Source organism: Protomyctophum parallelum (assembly GCF_964188405.1).
Source record: "Protomyctophum parallelum genome assembly, chromosome: 3".
Lineage (NCBI taxonomy): Eukaryota > Metazoa > Chordata > Actinopteri > Myctophiformes > Myctophidae > Protomyctophum > Protomyctophum parallelum.
The window spans coordinates 48,786,052-48,808,141 of NC_139698.1; the positions used below are offsets into that span (position 1 = coordinate 48,786,052).

At 43.2% G+C, this 22,090-nt stretch overlaps 1 protein-coding gene across 7 annotated transcripts in view; it reads left to right on the plus strand.

The window, feature by feature from the left end:
- Nucleotides 1-18,232, plus strand: part of trak1a (trafficking protein, kinesin binding 1a) — a 41,406-nt gene extending 23,174 nt beyond the window's left edge. For 3 of the 7 annotated variants that reach the window (XM_083761636.1, XM_083761637.1, XM_083761638.1), the window contains 13 exons: nucleotides 282-398; nucleotides 739-839; nucleotides 1,324-1,435; nucleotides 1,722-1,800; nucleotides 2,288-2,418; nucleotides 2,690-2,764; nucleotides 3,408-3,545; nucleotides 4,324-4,400; nucleotides 4,796-5,020; nucleotides 5,700-6,028; nucleotides 8,576-9,016; nucleotides 11,591-11,693; nucleotides 14,649-18,232. In XM_083761636.1, coding sequence (XP_083617762.1) covers nucleotides 282-398; nucleotides 739-839; nucleotides 1,324-1,435; nucleotides 1,722-1,800; nucleotides 2,288-2,418; nucleotides 2,690-2,764; nucleotides 3,408-3,545; nucleotides 4,324-4,400; nucleotides 4,796-5,020; nucleotides 5,700-6,028; nucleotides 8,576-9,016; nucleotides 11,591-11,693; nucleotides 14,649-15,639 — 2,919 coding nt within the window. In that variant the 3' untranslated portion in view covers nucleotides 15,640-18,232. Of the gene's footprint in view, nucleotides 1-281; nucleotides 399-738; nucleotides 840-1,323; nucleotides 1,436-1,721; nucleotides 1,801-2,287; nucleotides 2,419-2,689; nucleotides 2,765-3,407; nucleotides 3,546-4,323; nucleotides 4,401-4,795; nucleotides 5,021-5,699; nucleotides 6,029-8,575; nucleotides 9,017-11,590; nucleotides 11,694-12,846; nucleotides 12,935-14,648 lie in introns of all 7 variants that reach the window. The other 4 variants (XM_083761639.1, XM_083761641.1, XM_083761640.1 and 1 more) reach the window with 4 other exon arrangements.
- The last annotated feature ends 3,858 nt before the right edge of the window (nucleotides 18,233-22,090 follow it).

Sequence of the window (22,090 nt, forward strand, 5' to 3'; positions counted from 1 at the left end):
CTATATTAAAACTCTGATGACTTATTTTTCCAGCATATGCAAAACACTGTTTACACAGGCTGGTGGATATTTACCAACAATATGAACAATTAAAAAAGAATGTGTCCCTTTAAGAACTTCGTGGATAGCGACGATGTAAACACAGTTTACGGGTCATTACATCAGAGAAGTGATCATGAATTATTAATTAACAGCTTACATAACATTGCATAGAGTAAGACGAATAGCTCATTGCTTCTAAGGGGATAAAGTTAACCAATCGGATGTGTGTGTCTGTACAGAAAGAGAGAGATCTGGAGTTGGCAGCTCGTATCGGCCAATCACTGCTGAAGAAAAACAAAACTCTCAGTGAGAGAAATGAACTACTGGAGGAACAAGTGGAACACATCAGGGAGGAGGTACGTAACGTCACTGTGTGGCGGTGGGGGGTGTATATGTGTGTGTTGGTGTTTATGTGTGTGTGTGTGTGTGTGTGTGTGTGTGTGTGTGTGTGTGTGTGTGTGTGTGTGTGTGTGTGTGTGCGTGTGTGTGTGTCTTAAATTACCTATACTCCAAGTTCAAATCGCCCTTTCATTCTCTGTTGTCTCAAATATCTGTTTAACCTTTCTGCTGCTTTCCCATCTGTGTGTGCGTGCATGCGTGTGTGCGTGTGTGCGTGCATGTGCGTGCGTTGCGTGCTTGTGCTTGTGTGTGTGTGTGTGTGTGTGTGTGTGTGTGTGTGTGTGTGTGTGCGTGTAGGTATCTCAGCTTCGTCACGACCTGTCCATGAAAGATGAGTTGTTACAGTTTTACACCAGTGCTGCTGAGGAGAGTGAGGGAGATTCCACTACCTCTACCCCGTAAGACTCTGCTCTAATCCAATGGGTCTTGATTGACCCATTATTTTTATAGTGAAAATAGCCAGTCTTTTAGATTAGGCTATTTTCACTGTTAAACAGAGATTAAATTGTTTAATAATGTACTTTTGCACGTTTGGGTCCCGGGGAGACACCAAATTTATGTTTTGGGTTTAGACCTGAAAACTTTGTGAACTGATGCTCTAGTCTTCTCTATTCTTCTGTACTCTACTGTACTCCACTTCTTTCTCCTTTGTCTCTACTTTTCTCCTTTAGTCCCCTCTCATGCCCCTGTCCTTCCCTTTCTTCTAGTTTGTATTCCCATGATTCCCAGTTCATTTTTTCATTCTAATTCCAGTAGGATTGAACACAATGTAATGCAATGTAATGTAAGGATGTAATTTAAATGAATGCAGTCAACATTTACAAACACCCTTAGAATGAGTTGCTTAAAATTCCTGATTTGTGTGCATGCATGTGTGTCCAGGGTTCGTCCCAGTATCGACTTCAGTCTTTCAGCTCCTCTCCATTTTCCTCTGGATTCTCTGCATAAGAAACTCAAAGATCTGGAGGAAGAAAACCTGTCACTAAGATCAGAGGTAAACACACACACACACACGCACACACACACACACACACACACACGCACACACACACACACACACACACACACACACACACACACACACACACACACACACACACACACACACACACACACAAACCCAGGCCAGATGCATGTGTCCAGCTCCCAAGGGGTTCTGATCTTATTTAAGGGTGTGGGGACTGTAGAGAGCAGAAACAAATGAAAGTACCGGTATTACAAATGTTAACAGCATTGTGTGTGTGTGTGTGTGTGTGTGTGTGTGTGTGTGTTCCCATCAGGCCAGTCACCTGGAGACAGAAACCATCTCCTATGAGGAGAAAGAACAGCAGCTGGTTAATGACTGTGTTAAAGAACTACGTGAGTTTATTCATTGATGATGTTGTTATCACAGCCTCACAGGCTGTGAGGCACAGGATATATTTTCATATATCATTATAATCAACTGCATATACCAGTTGATACTCTCATGTAGCTACAGTAGTGTCAGTAGGAGACAAGCCAAAACCCTTTGGACACATCTGGAGAGTCAGTTATTGGTTGGTTCATTATCGTTTTGTTAACATAACATCTTATAGTAGGGTCACGATAAGTTTAGCAACATTAACATTAGCCAACCATGGAGAATCCCTCAAGATGACATTTAGCATTATATGTAGCTGCTTAATCTTCCGGCTGACCAGCAAGGCGTCATTCACTGATATTGTTATCAATTTGCAACTGCCGATAGGGACATTATTGAAGTGCGTGACAGTTTTATTGTATTAAAAGACTAGGGAACTTTGCTAACTGTTGTTGTTTGTTTATTTGACGTGTGTTGACTGTCTGTGTGGTGGTTGTTGTCCAGGCGATGCCAACTTCCAGATGTCCAGCCTGGCAGAGGAGCTGTCCAGGAAGACAGACGACGCCTCCAGACAGCAGGAGGAGATCACACACCTCCTCTCCCAAATCGTAGACCTGCAGAAGAAGGCCAAATCCGTGCGTGTCTGCAATTTTCATTTGAATATGTCAGAGATTTCACAGATATCACCCTAATTTATAATCCATTGCACACCGTTGTTGCTCGTATTCATATTCTATAAGACAACAATAGTCACAATATTCTATGTATCAAAGGCGGCTGTAGATTTGAATAGGCGTAATTCAGTTTAGTCAGCTGGCTAATGTGGCTAACTTTGTGTGTGCGGGTGCGTGCGTGTGTGTGTGTGTGTGTGTGTGTGTGTGTGTGTGTGTGTGTGTGTGTGTGTAGTATGCTTTGGAGAATGAAGAGTTGACTCAGCACCTGGGCGCAGCCAAAGATGCTCAGCGACAACTCACAGCCGAGGTAAGGACCTCTCTAGCGGAACATTCACTTTGCCATGTGATGCCATGATCATGGTAAAGGCAGGATTTTTATTTTATTTTAGTTTGAGCAAAGCTTTTACCATAAAACGTACAAGTAAAGGGCTTCCCCTGACATCAAATATTGAAGCCTTTGCTATATAGGTGTGTGAGCATAGTAGCCGCTTTGTACTGTGCACTTTACTTAAGGACTTTAGTTAAGCTGTTAGAATAAAAGATGAACACACCTGCTGTGCTGCTATACCGTAGTAAAACAGCACGTCCTTTCATGTGTTATTGCTTCATTATGAGCCCGCAACATGTTTAAAAGTTAAAACTGTACAATTGAATTATTGCTAGTGTTCTTAACCCATTCTGCGCGGGAACCCATTTTGGTGTCGGCATCATGTTATGCTTTAGCTATTGAAAAATAGCAGATCTACAAGCTCATAGCGCGCCACCGAGTGGCGCGATACGAGCTATTTTTTAAAAATCGAAGAGCGACTAGAATCTGATCTCAGGTCAGAATGGGTTAATCAGACCAGCGTGTGTCCAGTGGAAACCTCGTATGAATCTGATCTCAGGTCAGAATGGGTTAAATGTGTTGGTGGTGTTGTTCTCGGTCTCTCCTGTTGGGCGTGCTGCAGTTGCGCGAGTTGGAGGATAAATATGCTGAGTGCATGGAGATGCTGCACGAAGCCCAGGAGGAACTCAAGAACCTGAGGAATAAGAATCTACCTCTCAGCACGTCGAGACGCTTCCACTCCCTGGGACTGTTCCCTATGGTGAGGGAGAAAGGGATCGGTGGAGGGAGGGAGAGGAATACAACAAAGCTCTCAGGCACACCAAGGCACCACATGGAGGGAGGGAGAGAGGGATGGAATTAGAAAGAGAGAGAGAGAGGGATACATGGATGAATGGAAAGATTAATCAAGGAGATGAGAGGCGGATGGAAAGAGGGAGACAGAGTGGGGATACATGGATGGATTGAAAGTGGAGGAGTCAGAGAAAGGGAGTGGATGGAGGAAGATGTGTGGAATTAGAGGGATATCGGTATGTAATGTGTTTATTTAAACATCACCAAACACTTAAAAATGTTAACTTCCTGTTGATTTTACTATTTGAAAATCTGGATCCGGATCCAGGGATCCAGTCCAGTTTTCTTCCTAATACAAATGGCATAATCAGCAGGAAAAACAGGGGTTTGGTGATGCTCTCTATATTGTCTGAATCAACTTTATTAATTTCTAATCACTGGAGCAATTATCTTTTTATTTCTTGTCCACATTTGGAGTTACATCATGACAAGGTTACTAACTACACAACTCACAACTCTACCAAAGTGGTCTTGCCATTTAACTTAACAGCAGGTATTAGAGGTGTCAAACTAAGACATGCTAAGATTTAATTATTTTTAATCCTCTGGATGAGGAAGGTGTCAGGCAGAATGCAATCGTCATTGTCAACACAAGACAATTAATGTTGCAAGACAACAGCAACAATGCAAACCAAACCATTCTGAACAGCTTTAGAGACTAGTGGGTGTGCGCTTCTGTCTTCCAGGACTCTCTGGCTGCAGAGATTGAAGGAACCATGAGGAAGGAACTGAAGATGGACGACCCAGATGTAGAAGAACAGAAGTAGGTTTACTCAGTCAGAAACCAGATGTACTTTTATCATTATCATCATTAGTTATTGTTAATAATGTCTGTTAAATATTATGTCCAAATATCGTACTGTAACGTTATACATTTGTCACTGGCCCTCAGAGTCACTTTCTGGGTTGAAGTCAGGGTGAAAGGTCAGAAAGTTAACTAGAGTCAAGGTTAAAGGTTAGAGAATGAAGTAGTCAGTGAAAGGGGAATGTTCCCAGAAATATAGTGTAACACAAGTGTGTGTGTGTGTGTGTGTGTGTGTGTGTGTGTGTGTGTGTGTGTGTGTGTGTGTGTGTGTGTGTGTGTGTGTGTGTGTGTGTGTGTGTGTGTGTGTGTGTGTGTGCACGCACACACGTGCGTGCATGTGTGTGCGTGTTCAGGCTCCATCCAAAGCGAGTGTTCCAGACTGTGAAAAACCTCAACTTGATGCGGCAGCAGCGTTCAGCGCTGAACATCCCAGGGTCCAATCAGACGTCATGTTTCACATCTGGGCGGTCCAGCAGGGTGAGCTCGCCCCGCTCCAACTCCATATATGGTAGCGACACAGGAAGTGGCTTCATCCTGGACAACAAGAACAGCAGCATCCTGGAGGCCCCTAATGACGGGTAGGACAACATGACTCAGCATTTTACATCGCCTTACGTTACATTAACTTATGCTACATGTTAGCCTTGAGAAGAGTCGTCTTGTGTCTCTATAAGTGAGTTTTAAAAAGCCATTGCAATAATGACTTAAGTGATTTTAATTAAGCTACGTGATGCTCATGACAAATTACATCTTAATCTGGAAAATGTTGCTTTATCATTTTTTTATGTCAATAATAAAGTACAAGATCAGAAGCATTACTAGCAATCAGATTGAAAAAAAGGTGCACTCATTTTCACCTGATGTCACCTTCAGCCGACTCAGTGCCGTCCAAGCTATGTCAGAATAGTACATCATCGTCCCCCCGAGTCTCTGTACTTCCGAGACGTCATTTCAATATATTCTTTTAACGTCTGAACTTGAAGAAAACGAACACTCCTTTTTCAGTAGCACTTTTCACTTTTTACTTCAAAATACAAATTTAAAAGCCTTCACCTAGACATGGAAGTAAATGTAAATTGAAAATGAAATTCAAGGACAAGGAAAAGAAATACAATCGTTGACACCAAAATAAATGTAGGAAGCATATTTCACTAAAGGCCAAGAAAACTACAAAATAAATGCAAAGATCAAAAAGATAGGAAAGAAATGAGTGCATAAAAAATAATTCGAACCATTTCTCCCGTCTCCGCTGTCCAGATCGGAGGACTCTAACAAGCGTGGGACCCCCGGCGTCCCAGGGAGCAGGGACCTGGAGGCTGCCCTCCGGCGCCTCTCCCTCCGCCGCGACAACTACATCTCCGAGAGACGCTTCTTCGAGGAGGAGAGAGACCGGAAGCTGGCCTACCTGGCCAAGGAGGAGGAGGGGGAGGATGGAAGCGGCGGGCGCGAAGACGGCCGGAGGAGCCCCACGGAGAGCCTGCTGTCGCTGTGCACGCATCCCTCGCTGGGAAGCGTGTGGTCGGGGTACTCGTTCACGTCCAGGTCCTACCTGCCAGACAAGCTGCAGATCGTCAAGCCGCTCGAAGGTGATTATCCATCTCAGAACCGCAACTCCCAGAATCCACCGCCGCCGCTGCCCGGCGGCGAGCAGATCCCTCTCCGCCACGAGGCACAAAATAATTCAAACCAGCGCGTTCAGAATCCCTCCGAGAGCCTAAATCCAAATGCCCCCGAGTCCCGAAATTCGAAACCCGTAGAGAGTCAAGATCAGCCCGTTGACAATGCACCGCCCAACCAAAACCACAGTGTTCACAATCAGACACAGAGTCCAGAGCAAGCCCTGTTCAGCTACATCCACCACAGCGTAAAGCAGGAAGCACAGTTAAAAGCTGAGAGGCCAGCGAGCAGCTCCATGCGGGTGGTGCTCAGCAGCCTGCCCAGGCCCCGGTCAACATCTGGGGCCTCGCTGGACCTGGTGACAGGCCTGCTGGACATACTGGAGGAACAGGAGGAGGGCTTAAATCTCCAACACTCCTTCTACTTCAGACACACGCAGCCGCGCTGTTGGTTTCAGATCTAGACTCAACATCAAAATGAGATTAATTCATTGATTTAGAAAGTTACAAATACTTAAATCTGGAATCAGAATCGCTTGATTTGTTGCAAGTTTGCACACATGAGGGATTTAATTTGGTGCCCTGTTCACATAAGAACACAACCGGAGTCTAAATGTTTATAACAAATCAAGAGATTCAAATTATATATAACACAAGACCATGTGTACAAGTGTACACATGGTCTCTTTTTTAATAATTCGCTCAAAATACAAGAATGTATAATGTAAACACACATGCTGGTTTGAAATATGAATAATGTTACTGAATAAATGCTTCTGTTATGTTATGTAAACTTCATCAGACCTAGTTTAATAGTGTTTAAAATAGTAATTTACTTAACAAACAGGCACAGCAAATCCAGTGCAAGAAGCTATACAACCATGCAGCATTTTTTTATTTTACTTTGCTTAAAGCTTATAGATATTTATTTTCATACTGTTTAAATATATATGTATTTATAGGCAAATATATAATATATTTGTTATTTGTAGCATATATTTTGGATATAAATCTTGTCTGAATGCCTTAGTGACACTTATAGTGACACACATAATCAGTGCACATTTGTAAAGTACTGCAACCCATTAAAACGCTGCCATTATGAAGAAATGTCCTGTTATTTGGCTCCGTCTAGTGTTCAGATCTAGAATTACATCCACTGTCACTATGGGACAGTATTCAGGCAGTAGAACATATGCACCTGTTCAAACTCAAGTGTCGTTTGTCGATCGTTATATGAAGAAAAATAATTGCACTTACTGATTTATTTCAAGCCTAATTCAAGATGGTGTGATAGGAGTTAACCCATTTAGACCTGAGGCCAAATCAAAAAATGCCTTCTAATATTGTACCTACGTTTTCAGAAAACGTATTCAAAATAAAAAAATGATTATGTTGCTACAACTAATGAGACACAAAGGTAGCTGCCGGATTGAAAGGTTTAACACTGTAAAAGTCTAAACAGGTCTAAATGGGTTAATTATAATTAATAATCATTAATTGAAGAAGAGGTACAACAGTGCATGTGCTACACAGACATACCATCCGTTTCATTTCCTCCCCTCAATCAGTGTCTCCATGTCTCTCCTCTGTTTTTATCATTATATTCTCTGTTTTATTCTCCTCCCTGTTACATTCTGTTTCAGTTCAACTTGTCTTGTTTTTCCCTCTGTTGAAGACTTCTTCAATAAAATCCACTAAATCTTCTCGCCATCTCCCTTTTCTTTCCTGTTCTGTTGGCCTTTTAGCCATGTCGCATGTATTCCTAAAGTTCTGTCTTCAATGCAAAACAGAATGCATTACAGCATGAGGCTGATTCAGCCTGACATTACAAAGATAATGTTGTGTGTGTGTGTGTGTGTGTGTGTGTGTGTGTGTGTGTGTGTGTGTGTGTGTGTGTGTGTGCTGTGCGTGCGTGCGTGCGTGTGTGTCCGTGCGTGCGTGCGTGTGTCCAAACATGTGTTCCTTTGTGTGAGACAGACATATACTGTCCAGATATTAGGCTGCACATGTATTTGGCCATTGTATATAGACAATAGACATGCTGGCTCTGACTGTCTGAGTACGTGCTTGTTAGCATGTGTCCATCTGTGTGTGTGTGTGTGTGTGTGTGTGTGTGTGCGTGCGTGTGTGTGTGTGTGTGTGTGCGTGCGTGCGTGCGTGCGTGCGTGCGTGAGTGCGTGCGTGCGTGCGTGCGTGCGTATGTGCGTGCGTTGACGTTGAGTGCCATATCAAACATAGATAGATAGACCTTTATGAATCCAAAAGGAAATGCAGTAACCACAGCTAACAGATCTCCACACAGCAATAGACAGAGAAAATTAAACTCTGGGGTGTCATGTCTGTAATTCAGTTCCATTTGACCCGTCCCCTCTGACACACTAGTAGCCCAGATGAGCACCTCCTCGGGTCAACTGTGACGTTCCAGAGGCTCTCGGCACTGATCAAACCGTACATACAGTACAATTAGAACATGTTTACATTATTCGTATATCTTGTTTATCTTCTCTCCTCTAGGTTCAGCAACCCTGCATGCGTGGCAGCAGCTTGCCCAGCCTCACCTGGGAGGTCTCCTGGACCAACGCCCTGGCGTGGTCACTAAAGGCTTCCGTACCTTGGACCAGGACCAGGACCAGGACCAGGAAGACGTCTCCTGGGAGCTGGGCCAACCAGAAGAGGACGAGCGGTCACTTGACGCGACCTGCGGCCTGCAGTCAGCAGACAGTGCAGGGAGTTCAGAGAGTGCAGTTCGCCCGCGATCGGCCTCCCCCATATCGGATAGAAATTGCAGCGATGACAGCAGCCAATCGGAAATGGCTCCCGGAGCGAGGGGCAGAAGCGTGAACACGCTCCTCCCTCCGTCGTTTCCTCCTCTCTCTCCTCTCTGCTCCTCGTCCAGCGTGAGCCAACAGGGGGACGTGGCGGAGCTCCAGGCTGGTGTGGTGGATAATATGCCCGGTGAGGGAGCCTCCTAGCTGGGGTCATGCACGGCAGAATGTCACTCCCCTGGAACGTGTGGGTTGTGACGGGTGAGGGGTTAGAGCGGAGGGGGGCATTCATTGGACATGCAACCACAGACCCCCCCCGGTCTTATCCACACCTGCACACGCATGTGAAAACACATCCAGCCAGGCCTTGTGTGTGTGTGTGTGTCTGTGCAGTCATCATAGCCCTCATGAAAAAAGTACTTATTTATTTATTTTACTTCATCTTAGTTGCATCTTCCTCCCGAGTGATCTCTCCTGTCATCGATTCATACTCTCTAAATCCTTCCCACTCACTCCAGTTCATCGACTCATGACTCACACGATCACTCTGCTTCTACAATTATTTCAAAATTTCCCGCTATTTATTTATTTTTCTCTGTAAATCTATGTATATATATAAATATATATAATATATATATATTATATATATTTATTTATTTTATTTTGCTGTTTTTGCATTTATTGATAGGTTACAGTAATGTGACAGGAAAGGGGGAGAAAGATGGGGGAACATCTCATTCCCGGCAAAGGCTGACGGGCGCGGGACTCAAACCCACGACACGCCGTCAGGCTGGATTTTTTTTTTTTACTTTACTATTTTATTATTGATCCTTTATTTCAAACCTGCTGAAAGTAACTACTGTCCAATCACATGACATGACAGGAGTGTGAAACTCCTGTCATGTTTGCACATGTTTGGACAGTTGACAGCTGTTATGTGCCCTAAATTCAAGACATACAGTAGAGAGGTTCATATCATGGTGATGTTATGGCTGAAACGTTGGCTGCACTGTAGGAGCTATTTTCAACCGGCATTCCACTCCTTGAACTGGAGGACAGCCAATGTCACGTGTGTGCGTGCGTGTGCCTGTGCGTGCGTGCGTCTGTGCGTGCGTGCGCGTGTCTGTGCGTGCGTGCGTGCGTGTGTCTGTGCGTGCGTGCGTGTGTCTGTGCGTGCGTGCGTGCATGTACTGTATGAGACAGAGAAGAGTGACAGAAATCTGGCATCAGAGTTGCAGCTGTCTAGGTCACATGTTCGTGACATCACATGCCCGGCTATATAAGCTTGGAGCTGACCCAGTCGCCATGTCCCTGGGTCACCTTCACACACACAAACGTACATAAACATACTTTACTCTAATTACACAGCAAACCTTTCCAATGTTACTGTCCCTTCTGCGGTGTAGGATGAGCACCTACTGTATTTAAACCCCTGCGCAGGAGATCAGATGGAATTAGGGTTCGGTGAGAGACGAAGTGTCTCCTATCACAGAGATCTGACTTTTGCATTCCAAACACTGCAACCACCTTATCCTAACAAGCACATTCACTGTGCGTGCACACTAATATGGCAATCTTAGCCCGTTTAAGGGGTAACAAGAAGACTCGCCCCGTTTCTGTTTTCCTCCCAGAATTTTCCCCAATGTGAGGGGTGGGAGAGGCTGGACAGCAGACGGCTGGACTTTGAATTTCTCTAACTATAAACTTTCATGACAGCAGACAGCAAATATAAGTACAAATATAATTTATGAAAATCTACTACATTGAAGTCTGTTCACAGAAGTTGTTGTAGGATATGTGGGGATTATCTGACGAGGTACCATTTGAGTGTGCAAAACCTTACATATACTAAATAATACTAAATTGTTTATAGGGTCAATATAAGTAAAATAATATAGCCTTTCTACAGGAGTATCTTTTTATATTTTTCCAAAAAGAATACAAACAGCCAATAGCATATTACAAAGTTATCCCCCTCACTGGTGTCAATTCCGGGAGGAAAAACGGGCAAGCACCGGGTCGAGTCTTCCGGTATTAATTTAAGGGCCACCATTTACCATTTATCTGATTTCTAAAAACATTTAAAAAAAACAATAATAATAAAAAACTGTTAAAGGTATATTCAGTGATTTCACTCAAAAAACCTTAGGTTTCGTTTTTGACTGGGACCTAAGCCTTTCATCCAATCAGGATAGAGAGTCAAAAACGAAACCTAAGGTTTTTTGACCCCCAGGGGTTAACTGGGGACAGGGAGGAACTCCTTATATGGTCAGCACACTCTATAGTAGAGAGGATTATCACAACAAAACAAAAAAATAAGTGGTATTTGAATTAAGTGAAATCACTGAATATACCTTTAAGATATAAATATGTTTGCCAAAACCCGAATGTCTATTGAAAAAAGCTTATTACCAATACCTGTATGCAAGTATCATAAACACTTCCTTATAAGTTATTAACATAACCACAATGCACATACAGTCAACGGTTCCATCAAGTTATCATTATAACCACATTATTCCCCAGTAATCACCAGTATTGGTGTGGATATTAACCTAATCCTATGCTTTGGGTTGTTCTGTGATTCCAACTTTATTGGTTCTTTCTTCTTGGTGCTCTTCTTGATATGTTTCTTATTATGTTTGATCTTATTGTGGGATTGTTGTTGTTGTGTTGGCACCATTAAACACTAACCTGTTCCCTTTTTCTCTCCTCTCCTTTCCAACCCTGCCCTCCTATATTATTTTCCTTTCTTCTCTTCTAGTTAATATTCCAGGGAAGTGTTCTTCTCATTCTTACTCCACCTACACGTATACCACCTGTCGGATACTCCACCCGTCAGACCAGTTGACCAGTGTGTCGCCCAGGTGAGAGAACCCAAGTTAAACACAGCAGTGTGTGATTCTATTTCATTATTGAACGTCTGTCGATGACTTCTAACACATAAACGGACATCCGTGCACAAGCGTGTCTCTTCCTGGCCATAGCAGCATGGCATACACATTGTTTCCAAAGAGGAAGTAAACGCACTACAATATTATACACAAAGGCAGTGTGTAGCCAAGCATAAGTGGATCATCAAAGACGCTCACCCAACCAGTCACAGTCTGTAGATGCTGCTTACATCCCACTGGCAATACAAAATGCCCAACAGTGAGTTAGGGACAATTTCCACATTCGTAACTAGCGTGCGTGACACAGACAACGCAATTGCGTTGGGGCCCAGAGGCATTTGGGCACACGGCCGCCCACCTGTGCTGTCGGTAAAATACAATTATAAATACATATACAGAGATGCAACGACAGGGGGGGGGTGCTGTCGGGGGCCTACTGACGTCTAGCTGTACGCCACTGATTCCCATAAATTTGTATGTGCAGTATATTTGATATCTGCTATTTGATGTTGTCTTTTATTTGCAAGAGACTGAGGTATTAGTCTTTATTATTACATACATATACTATGTAAATTACTATGTGCTTTTTATGTTTTTATTTTGAAATATATTATTCTTATTTAAAATGCAATTGCAATTTGTTGTGGGTACACACTTTTACACCTGTAAACGTCGTGATGTCAAGTTGAAGTTGAACAAGGGTTGGATTGTACTCACAGTACTACCTACACATGACTACACATACTGTACTGAGTGTACTCATTCACCTAATTGTAATGCTTCGCACCAACCTAAAGGCTCAAGGCACTTAAACGCTATACAGTATACTTGTATATCAAAATAGCTGTTTTTTTGCTGAATGTTTGCCTATTATGACATGCCCTGAATATGGACGCTACGGTTAATTTGGTTAACCAGTCCTTTACTTTCACTTCATCCTTAGTTCTTTCCTCCGTAATTCCACATTGCGAAGCTAGTAGTTTAGCACTGATCCTCATTTCTGTTTGACAGAAACCTATTTATGACCATAGAGCGCTCCTAGAGGACAGTGTAGTGATTAACATAGCAGCAGTTAGCCTTCATCGTTCTCTCTCAGCTGAATCACTGTTGTCCTATTGGCCCTCAGCAGATCATGTGACGAGGAAGAGGAAGTGGGGCTGTATCACGTGGTTGTGATGGCCGATGTAGAGCAGGCCCACTGAGCGTGCACGTGGGTGAGGCAGTGCATGAGAGTGCGATCGATGAGCTTGTCGGGTGTGTTTAGATGAGGAGAACTTAAGACACTGTTTTGCAACCTGAAATAGTGTGGTTGTATACTGACTGACACATGTAATAGTGTGGTTGTATACTGACTGACACATGTAATAGTGTGGTTGTATAGAGCGTCGCAGTCCCGCTCCCTTTCAGAACGACCAGGAAATTATTCCCCGTTCATTTTCTCCATTGGCTTTTCAAAAAGTATTTATTTAAAGACGGTTACACCGCAGACAAAGCCAACTCGGATCGTGACAAATCATGACAATGAACACAATGTTTTGGGCCGATCAAATAATTTATAAGAAGAAAAACAAAACAAATAGTGTTGTATCCTGCCTTTATTTTCTTCTTTCTAAAGAACAAAATATTGTGTTTGTTGTCATGATTTGTTACGATCCGAGTTGGCTTTGTCCGCGGCGTAACCGTCTTTATATAAATACTTTTTGAAAAGCCTATGGAGAAAATTGACGGGGAATCATTTCCTGGGCCACTCGTCGTTCTGAAAGGGGGCGGGACTGCGACGCTCTATACACACTATACTGTAATAGTGTGGTTGTATACTGACTGACACATGTAATAGTGTGGTTGTATACTGACTGACACATGGAAGCAAAGGAGATGGATGGTACAGGAACTAAAACAATGTTTAGTAATGGTCCCAACTTGAATTCCAACCACAGCTGTTTGTCGTGTCAAAGTGTCTTTGAACATGATCCCTGGCAATACGGCAAAATGAATTAGAATTTACACTAAAGCATAGAGGACAAAAGTAGCATTATGGCTAGATTCCTGTATGTATTCATGAAGTCATCCATCTACTCTGCCTCAAATGTTTCCTCATTCTTATCCTGTACCTCACCTGTCAAAACAACGAACGAGTTGTTACATGAAGACATACTGTGTCTCACTGATCCAACTAAAAGTAATGCTGTAGCAGGGGCTGTGGTCCATGAGTAACTAACTGCGTGTCAAATCAATTAACCTGATTCTGTAGTTTGAAGTGAAACCTGAATCCTATGGGTCTGTTGTGAGGACATGTGACACACACGTCATCCATATAAGTTTGATGTTCTGATTGCATTGTTTTCCATTGCTCCTTTTAGAGCGAGATCTCAGCACACCGAACACAAAGTGATTTTCTCGTCCTCCTCAGGAATAGGGATGGAGCTCGTAAATGTTTATTGATAACGAGCACCTTATCAATCATCCCTATTGAGCCGGGTTCTTATCGAGCCTACTATCAGGGGACAGACGGGAGACAATAAATTCTGAACAGAACCAGTATCTTTTACTAGGGCCTTCAAATACAGTACTTTTCTCACAGACGGAAGGCAATTGACCTTAATTTTGTTTACCCGGACAGCGCTGGTTGGCAAGTATTTGTGCCAGCATAGATGATTACATTTATTTCTTGATCGCCTCTTGTCTTGATTGTTTAAAATAACATCATGGACCGCTATGCTCGATAACAGGCTTGATAAGCCCAAAGCTTATTATTGATAATGGGAACTCAATAAGCTTGTTATCGGATTTCCACCGGGTATCGGTTATCAAGCTCCATCCCTACTCAGGAATAGAATGATGGGATTCAGGTTCAAAATCTGGAGAGTCAGCCTTTAAGAACAACAGAAAAACCTTCTGACCTCCGCTTCCTTCTCTTCTCTCCTTCAGCACTCCTGTACTCCGCCGCCCGGCCACAGCCTCCAGAGAGAGCATGTCCACCTCCACCACAACCTGCTGCACTCCACGACGCCTCTCCCTGTCCCTCTCCCTGTCCGAGTCCTCAACCAACCTCCGCGACTCGACCCGGACCACCAGCACCTCCCTGGGCCTTGTACGCCTCCTGTTGGAGAGTGGGATCTCCGCCTCGGTGTACGACCCGCGGACCTGGGACCGAGGAGCCGACACCAGTGGAGCCTCGACTCCGACAGGAGGAGGAGGAGGGGGAGCCGGACGGACACACAGGGGCATCTACGGCCGCACAGAGTCCAAAGATGGAGCGAAGGAGTGGCAGACGTGCGTGGACCCCTTCCTCATCCCCCCCTCCACTCCACCCAACTCCCCAAAGCCGGGACGCAGACGGGGACGCAGACCTTGCTCCGGGTCTGCGTCCTCCCCGGACGCCTCCTCCTCGCGTCCCCTTTTCCAGTTCAGTCCCTCCACAGAGGAGCCCCCGTTCTACGACACCTTCCTGGCCTCCAAGCCAGCTCGGACCATCCTGAGGGAGGTGCTTGGGGAGGCGGAGAGGGAGCGAGGAGCAGAAGGAGGAGGACAGGGGTCGACGGATGACGGACTGACGGAGGTTTCCAATCTCGGACTGGTGGACAAACTGAAGCGCTTTCGCACCTTGCCCTCTAGCGGGGCGTCCAACCCTTGCGGGGCGGCGGCCGCGTTGCTGGGCCCCTTCGGCACCTCGACAGCGGGGGGTGGAGCTCTGGGTGGTGGCCTCGCCGTTCTGAACGTTGGTCTCAGGAGGAACAGAAGCTACCCTGCGATGGTGGGAGCCAGTATGGCAATGAAGGGAGCCCCCCTCCTGCCCCACACACAGGAGACACACACACTACACACAACCAACCTGGCGAAAACGCAGCAGCACGTACACACACAGGACGTACATCACACACCATACAGCCGCACACACACACAGACTGATCCCAAGTAACGACGGAAGATGACATTAGCCCCCCCCCCCCCCCCCCCCAATTGCTCCAACGATGACATAAACACTACACACACACAACCTGTGAGAACAGACATTCTTCAATGATGGACAGTGCAATCGACCAACAAAGACCAGCTACAATGATGACCCCCGCCAGACGGACTAAACCAAAAGCTTACCGATTTGACCCGACCCATGCAAACCCCAATAAACTGTCATGTAAAATCAATGATTGAAGATCAAATCCACCCAGAACTGACCTGGTGATGATTATATTGACATTGTATGCTCTACATTGACTGATATACTGTGTCAACCCTAAAGGGATCAGTACGGACCGGGTCCAGTTTGCCTTCCTCTGTGTCCATCTGTGTCCGTATGGTTTACAGTATACTGTACCATGATGTTTTGTTAATGTCTAAGTTCCAACATACATACACACATTGAATGGGTCGCACAATCAACATGAGTTTTGAATCCATTTTAAATCATGTGCCATGGAAGGACGGGCATATGCACGTTTTCAGCTAAACAACACATCACGCCTGTTCTGCCAACAACTCCCTGTTATTTTAAGTTCCCTAACAAGCCCATCGAATAGGCTGCAGATATGTATAACCTTACCAAAAAGAATATTGGAGATCTTTAACCGAGGCATTTAATTTCATTCTATTTACCATTTAACCTCCTTATTGATTGATTACGTGCTTTACTTTTTGCTGTTTTATTTTTATGATTTTCTTCTTTTCTTCTTTTGATGCAAAGCACTTTGTTCTTCCTGTTTGCTTCCTTTTAATATGTTTACTGTTTGTATAATCTCTTACATGTAAAGCACTTTGAGCTGCATTGTTTTGTATGAAAGGAACTAAGAGAGAGGGAACTAATTTGTTAAACCAGCTGGTGCATTGGGTTTACATAAAAACAAAGCTTTATTTGTGGAGCACTTTTCATACACAGAATGTAGCCAAAATGTGCTTTACATTTTGAGAACAAAACAGCAGTGGTCATTACAAAAGACTCACAGGAGGTTACATGCTCAAAAGGAGGATAAGCAACGGAACAGAATATGGCTTCCATGCCACAATATGATTGGATGTTAAATACTGTAAAGGATTTGTGTACACTGGAGTCAAATGGAACTTGAACTGAACTGTATTTTTGAGTTACTGTAGAAGAGAGACTGGTCCTATGATGATAATAATCAGCAATGATTACTGGGTTGCCCTGTAAATAATGTTTAAATCAAACCATATACCGGCAATATATTTTACTATATTTGAATGCGTCGCATTGGCGTTATAGCCAATGATAATAATTATCACATTTTTATTTGAGATGGAAAAGTTTGTCATTGTGGTATTAATGTATACAGTAAATAACGGAACAATTTGTTGAATAAACATAACCTCACAACATGGTGGAACCACAACTAAACAAAATTGTTTAATCTGTCACCGACACATTTTGACATTTTACTTGACAATTGGATGCAAATGTCGCAACTGACTGAATACTTTTACGTGCCTGAACGCAGCCCACTTACTGTAGCTTATTGGAAGGTGGCATTATATTTTTAAATATTATTTTATGACATGTCTGCTTTTTTATGAGATGGTATGCATTAGAAAGAAAGAAAGAAATCTAGCAGGGTCACATTGATAGTGTTTATTAGAAATCTGCATAATGAGAAGCACATTGTAAAATCTTTCTTTAAGTTGTTTGTTTCTAGATTATATTTTTCCTTATACTTTAAACATGAAAATGGAGGTTTTGAATTCCCTGCTGCCCTGATTGGCACTTTAAGAGTACAGGTAAGTAAAATATTACTGTTCTGGCTCTTTCAATCCGTTGAAACAGTTTGGTTGGAGTGGTGAATATTTCTTTGGAATCGATGAGTATTATTTGTTGTATTACAAAGGCCTAACTCAGTGTATACTTTCCATGACTTTGAATGAAGGAGGCTAGCAATGCTAGCAAGCCGACTTAACAGAAGTGCCAAAACAACATTTAGGTTATTATTATTTTAATAATAATAATATTATTATTATTATTTTAATTATAATAAAATAACAAGAGAAAGTTGACTGAGCACAAGATGCCCTGCTTCACGCAGTTAGACGCATTCACACACATTCGCACCTTGAACCGATCCAGTACAACCAACAGTGTGTTATCTATTCACAGACCAGGCAGCGTTGGGCACTGCAGTGGTGGTTATTGAGGGAGTGGGCTAGACTGATGAATGAATGACAATTGCACTGCTCATTGTTAATCACAACTGCGGGATTCAAACCGTCTCTTACCTAGAGTGACAACCACTACTGTAACAGCTGCCTGGGAAAGACACGGTATTAAAGATACTGATCCAGTCAGTCAGCGCTTGGTGTGTTTTTGTGTGTGTCACATGTCATCTGAATGTATGTTATTACCAACAATAATTCTGCTGTATGTTCATATATATTTACTGTATATACGGTATGTCTGCCTTGTTTTAGCCGTAATTGGGAATTTCAATCATGCGGTGCATTGTAAATCATATGTATGCTATGCATCTTGAGTTGTACATTTTTTTTTTTTTTTAATAAAATGTAAACATGAACAAAAACTATGTTATGCTGTCAATATTGAGGGGATTAAACACTCAAGACACTGCCCCCGCTGCCACCCTTAGATCTCCATTATATGCAGCTGACCTGTTCTGACATTCCATATGATGATCTGACCTCATCAAACCCTGTACACTGAAGACACAATCCATATATGGCCAGTACAGAATTCATTCCATACAGTATGTCGATCTGACCCCCATGCCAAAGCGCCTACACTCGCCCAGGCGGATGCGTGGACGCAACCTCGCCCTTTAGGGCGAGGTTGCGTCGCTTCTCGCTCCCTCAGGTGTCTTACTGGTTTTAATTGTGTTTTGTGTTAATTAATGGTAAACTGAGGCCATCTTTTGGCTCAACCAGATGGAATATGTTGACAGACACATAAATACAGAGTCTTTATACAAATTATGTATACATTTTCCATCCCAGACAAATACAAAAGTATTTATAATACATATTTCAAATACATGTATTTAATTTTATTTACTGTCCCTTTCTGAGTGATAAGTAGCGCCTCTTGTTTACTGCAGTCAGTGCTGGAACTCTACTGCCCTCTTGTGGATAAAGCTGTAGGCCTATTGTGTTTTAAGAGTAGTCTCCAGTGTTTCACTCCTTTCCTTTGGGGTGTTATTTTGTCATTATTGTGATTTGACCATATACACCATATGATATCGATATGACTCAGACACGGCACATGGACTATTGATTACTCAGGCAGTGTGTTCTTCTCTCTTGGTGCAAGAATGTAAAATGCATTATTCTGAAAAATATGAGCCAGAGACTTCAGCATTTCCGAAAGCCTTCAAAAATGACAGACCAGACTTGTGTTGACCTTGCCAGCGAGAAAGGGATCCTCTTCAACAGATGGTGCTCAGCATGCAAGGCTTTTAAGACCTGGCTTCAGTGCGTGATTTGATGTTGTTAGAGGCGTTTCAAAACGGTGTAGGCCTACTGCAATCTATTTAAACAAGCAGAAAGTAAATCAGCCTATAATTAAATGAGCAAGTAACTACACTGCAGCAGGCAATTTTTGGCTGGCTTTTTTAATACATATTATTTCTCTACATATAGATATGTTAGAACTGTGTACCACTGAGTGTTGTTTGTGCATTTCAGAGTTGTGGATCTAGTCTTGTATCGAATTGCCCATTTGCTCTTATGGGAGGGGATATTATTACTGTAGGCTAGTGTTGTGTTTTCTCATCTTTCATCTGTTATTGCCCATGTGCAGCTCCACAGTTGCAGTGAATGCTTATAATCATTAGACTTTCTCGGTTATGAAACATCCATGTTGACCCTTCCAGGTCAGTGATTTCTTCTTGAAAGCATCAGTGTACACTAATCTCATTATATTATAATAACGTTTTATGAAGAAAAAAAACAGTACATTAACATTCAATACTATTACTATATGTACTGTCTGGAAATAATATATGTTTAAATAACTTCCTGTGAGGTGGTCTGACAGTTGAACCTAGAACTCACCTAGAAAACGATCTGTTGTAATTACATATATAGTGCCTCAGAGCAGCAGCAATAACTTTCGTGTACAAGCAGATCCTCCTGAAGGAACAACGAAATGAAGGTCTCACTGACAGCTCCTCTCATCTCCTCTCCTACTCTCTCCCTCCCATCTCCTCACCCCTAGTCTCCTCTCCTTTTATCTCCTACCCAGTCCACTCCTCTCCTCTCAAGTCCTCCTCCCCATTCTTCTCCTCTCCCCTCTCCTCATTAAAGCTTCACTGGGACACATTCCAACGATAATTATATTTGTATACAGTACGTCCAAATCATAATTTGCCATGCTGCAAATTCAATCAAGTTATATAAGCTAGTCTTGCTTTTCTCTCCAAGATCAGCACATGCAGTCTGTCAAGAGAAGCTGTTAAACAATTAGTATTCCACAGTTCCTCCATGACAGCTGGAGGGAACGTTCTCCTCGTACTGAATGACGTCCGTGTCTTGGTTCTTGAGGCGGAAATGTAGCAGTGAACCTGTGATGGATTGATTTATTATAGCCAGCTACACAAAATGTATAACTTGTGGTGTAGAATTAGAAATGATAGAACAGGCATATTCCCTGCAGTTAAACCATCCTGTGAATAAAATTGCCGCCAATTCATGGTCATTATCATGAGACAGGAACACATCTCAGATTATAGTTCAGACCTATAGCTTCAGAAGAGGTTAGAGAAGAGGGCTTGGCGGGACAACAGACAGTCACCGGTTCAAATAGGCCAAATGCTCTCTCTGTGTGGCCATGTCCCAGCACTGTGGCGCAGGTGAAAAGAAGAGATAGAACCAGGGGAGGCTCCCCCTTCTCCGGATTACCACCAACTATACACGGGGGCCGTTACACTTCTGAAAACCTGAAATAAATGAGAAAAACTTTATCTCAAGAGGCATTCACTTGCTTGTTTTTCCCAGCTAATGTTGCTACATGTTTCCAATGACTATAGAGCTGTTTTTACAGTAAATAAACGTACCATCTATACACCATCTGTAGCATTCTCTGTTTTGTCACCTTCTTTTTTTTATATATATTTTTTGTCCCACGATTTTGTAACCCATTTTTCACCCCTGTGTCAATCATCTAATGTGATCCTGGGCTCTACACACCCTCCGCCAACCTGGGGAGAGCAACGGACTTAACTCATGCTTCCTTCATGCTTGAGTGTCCAAGTTGCTCCTTTACACCTGACAGGGGGGAGTTTTCCTGGTTGGACGTAGCGCATGGAAGGAACACGTTATTCCAACCAGTTCCTTTCCCCTCCATCAGGCATCCCGGCTGGCCAGGGGGAGGTAGTTTAGAGACCAGGATTACGGCATGTTTTTGTGAGGGTACCTACCCTAGGGGACACGGGGAGAACATGCAAACTCCACACAGAAAGGCCCTTTCGCCAACCCCGCCTTCGGGTATGGGCACTGATGACGCGGAGGAGGAAACACGCCGCCAGCACCCACAGGACCTTCTAGCTGTGAGGCGACAGCACTACCAACTGTGCCACCGTGCCCCCGTTTTGTCACCTTCTTAACATACAGTATATCCTATAGTGCATTGCAGAGTGAGCTCCCCAGCCAGACCCACTAGGGTCCCACATAAAATTGCCTAGTTGGGGCCCACCTAGGCAAAACAAATCAAATTGGTCAACAAGTAGTTACACCAAGATTGTTTTTGTCTAGTTTTGTTTATATTGGTAAAGATGATAAATATTGCTACATCTCTTTGCATTCTATATGCTGATGACACTGAAATGTATTAATCCATTGACCCATTACACACAGCCTCACTCACCCCTCTCTCTCACCCCACTAATGAACCGTCTCACTGCCATAAAATCCTGGATGTCAAACAATTTCCTCATGCTTAACAATAAAAAAAAACAGAGGTAATTGCGTTTGAACCAACAATTCCCTATTTTCAGGCCGCAAAAGGCCTCAAACCGCAATAAATCGCCTCCAACTGGTCCAAAATACTGCAGCTAGGGTTCTTACGAGAACCGAAAAATATGACCATATTACCCCGATTCTATGGCCTCACTCCATTGGCTACCTGTGGCTTTTAGATCAGATTTAAAAACTATTATTACGTGTCTAAGCACGGAATGGCCTTTCACCTGCTTATATTTCCAACCTCGTGCCCCCTATGCCTATACCTCAAGGTGACCATGCTCATTGCAGAAGGTGATAGAGCTTTTGTTGTAAGGGCCCCTCACCTGTGGAATCAACTTCCATTAGAAGAAGAAGCACTTTTAAAATTCTCCTAAAGACTCATTTTTATAGGATGGCTTTTTGTCTTTGGCTAATGTTTGTGCTCAATTGATTGCTTTTGTTTTAAATTGAAA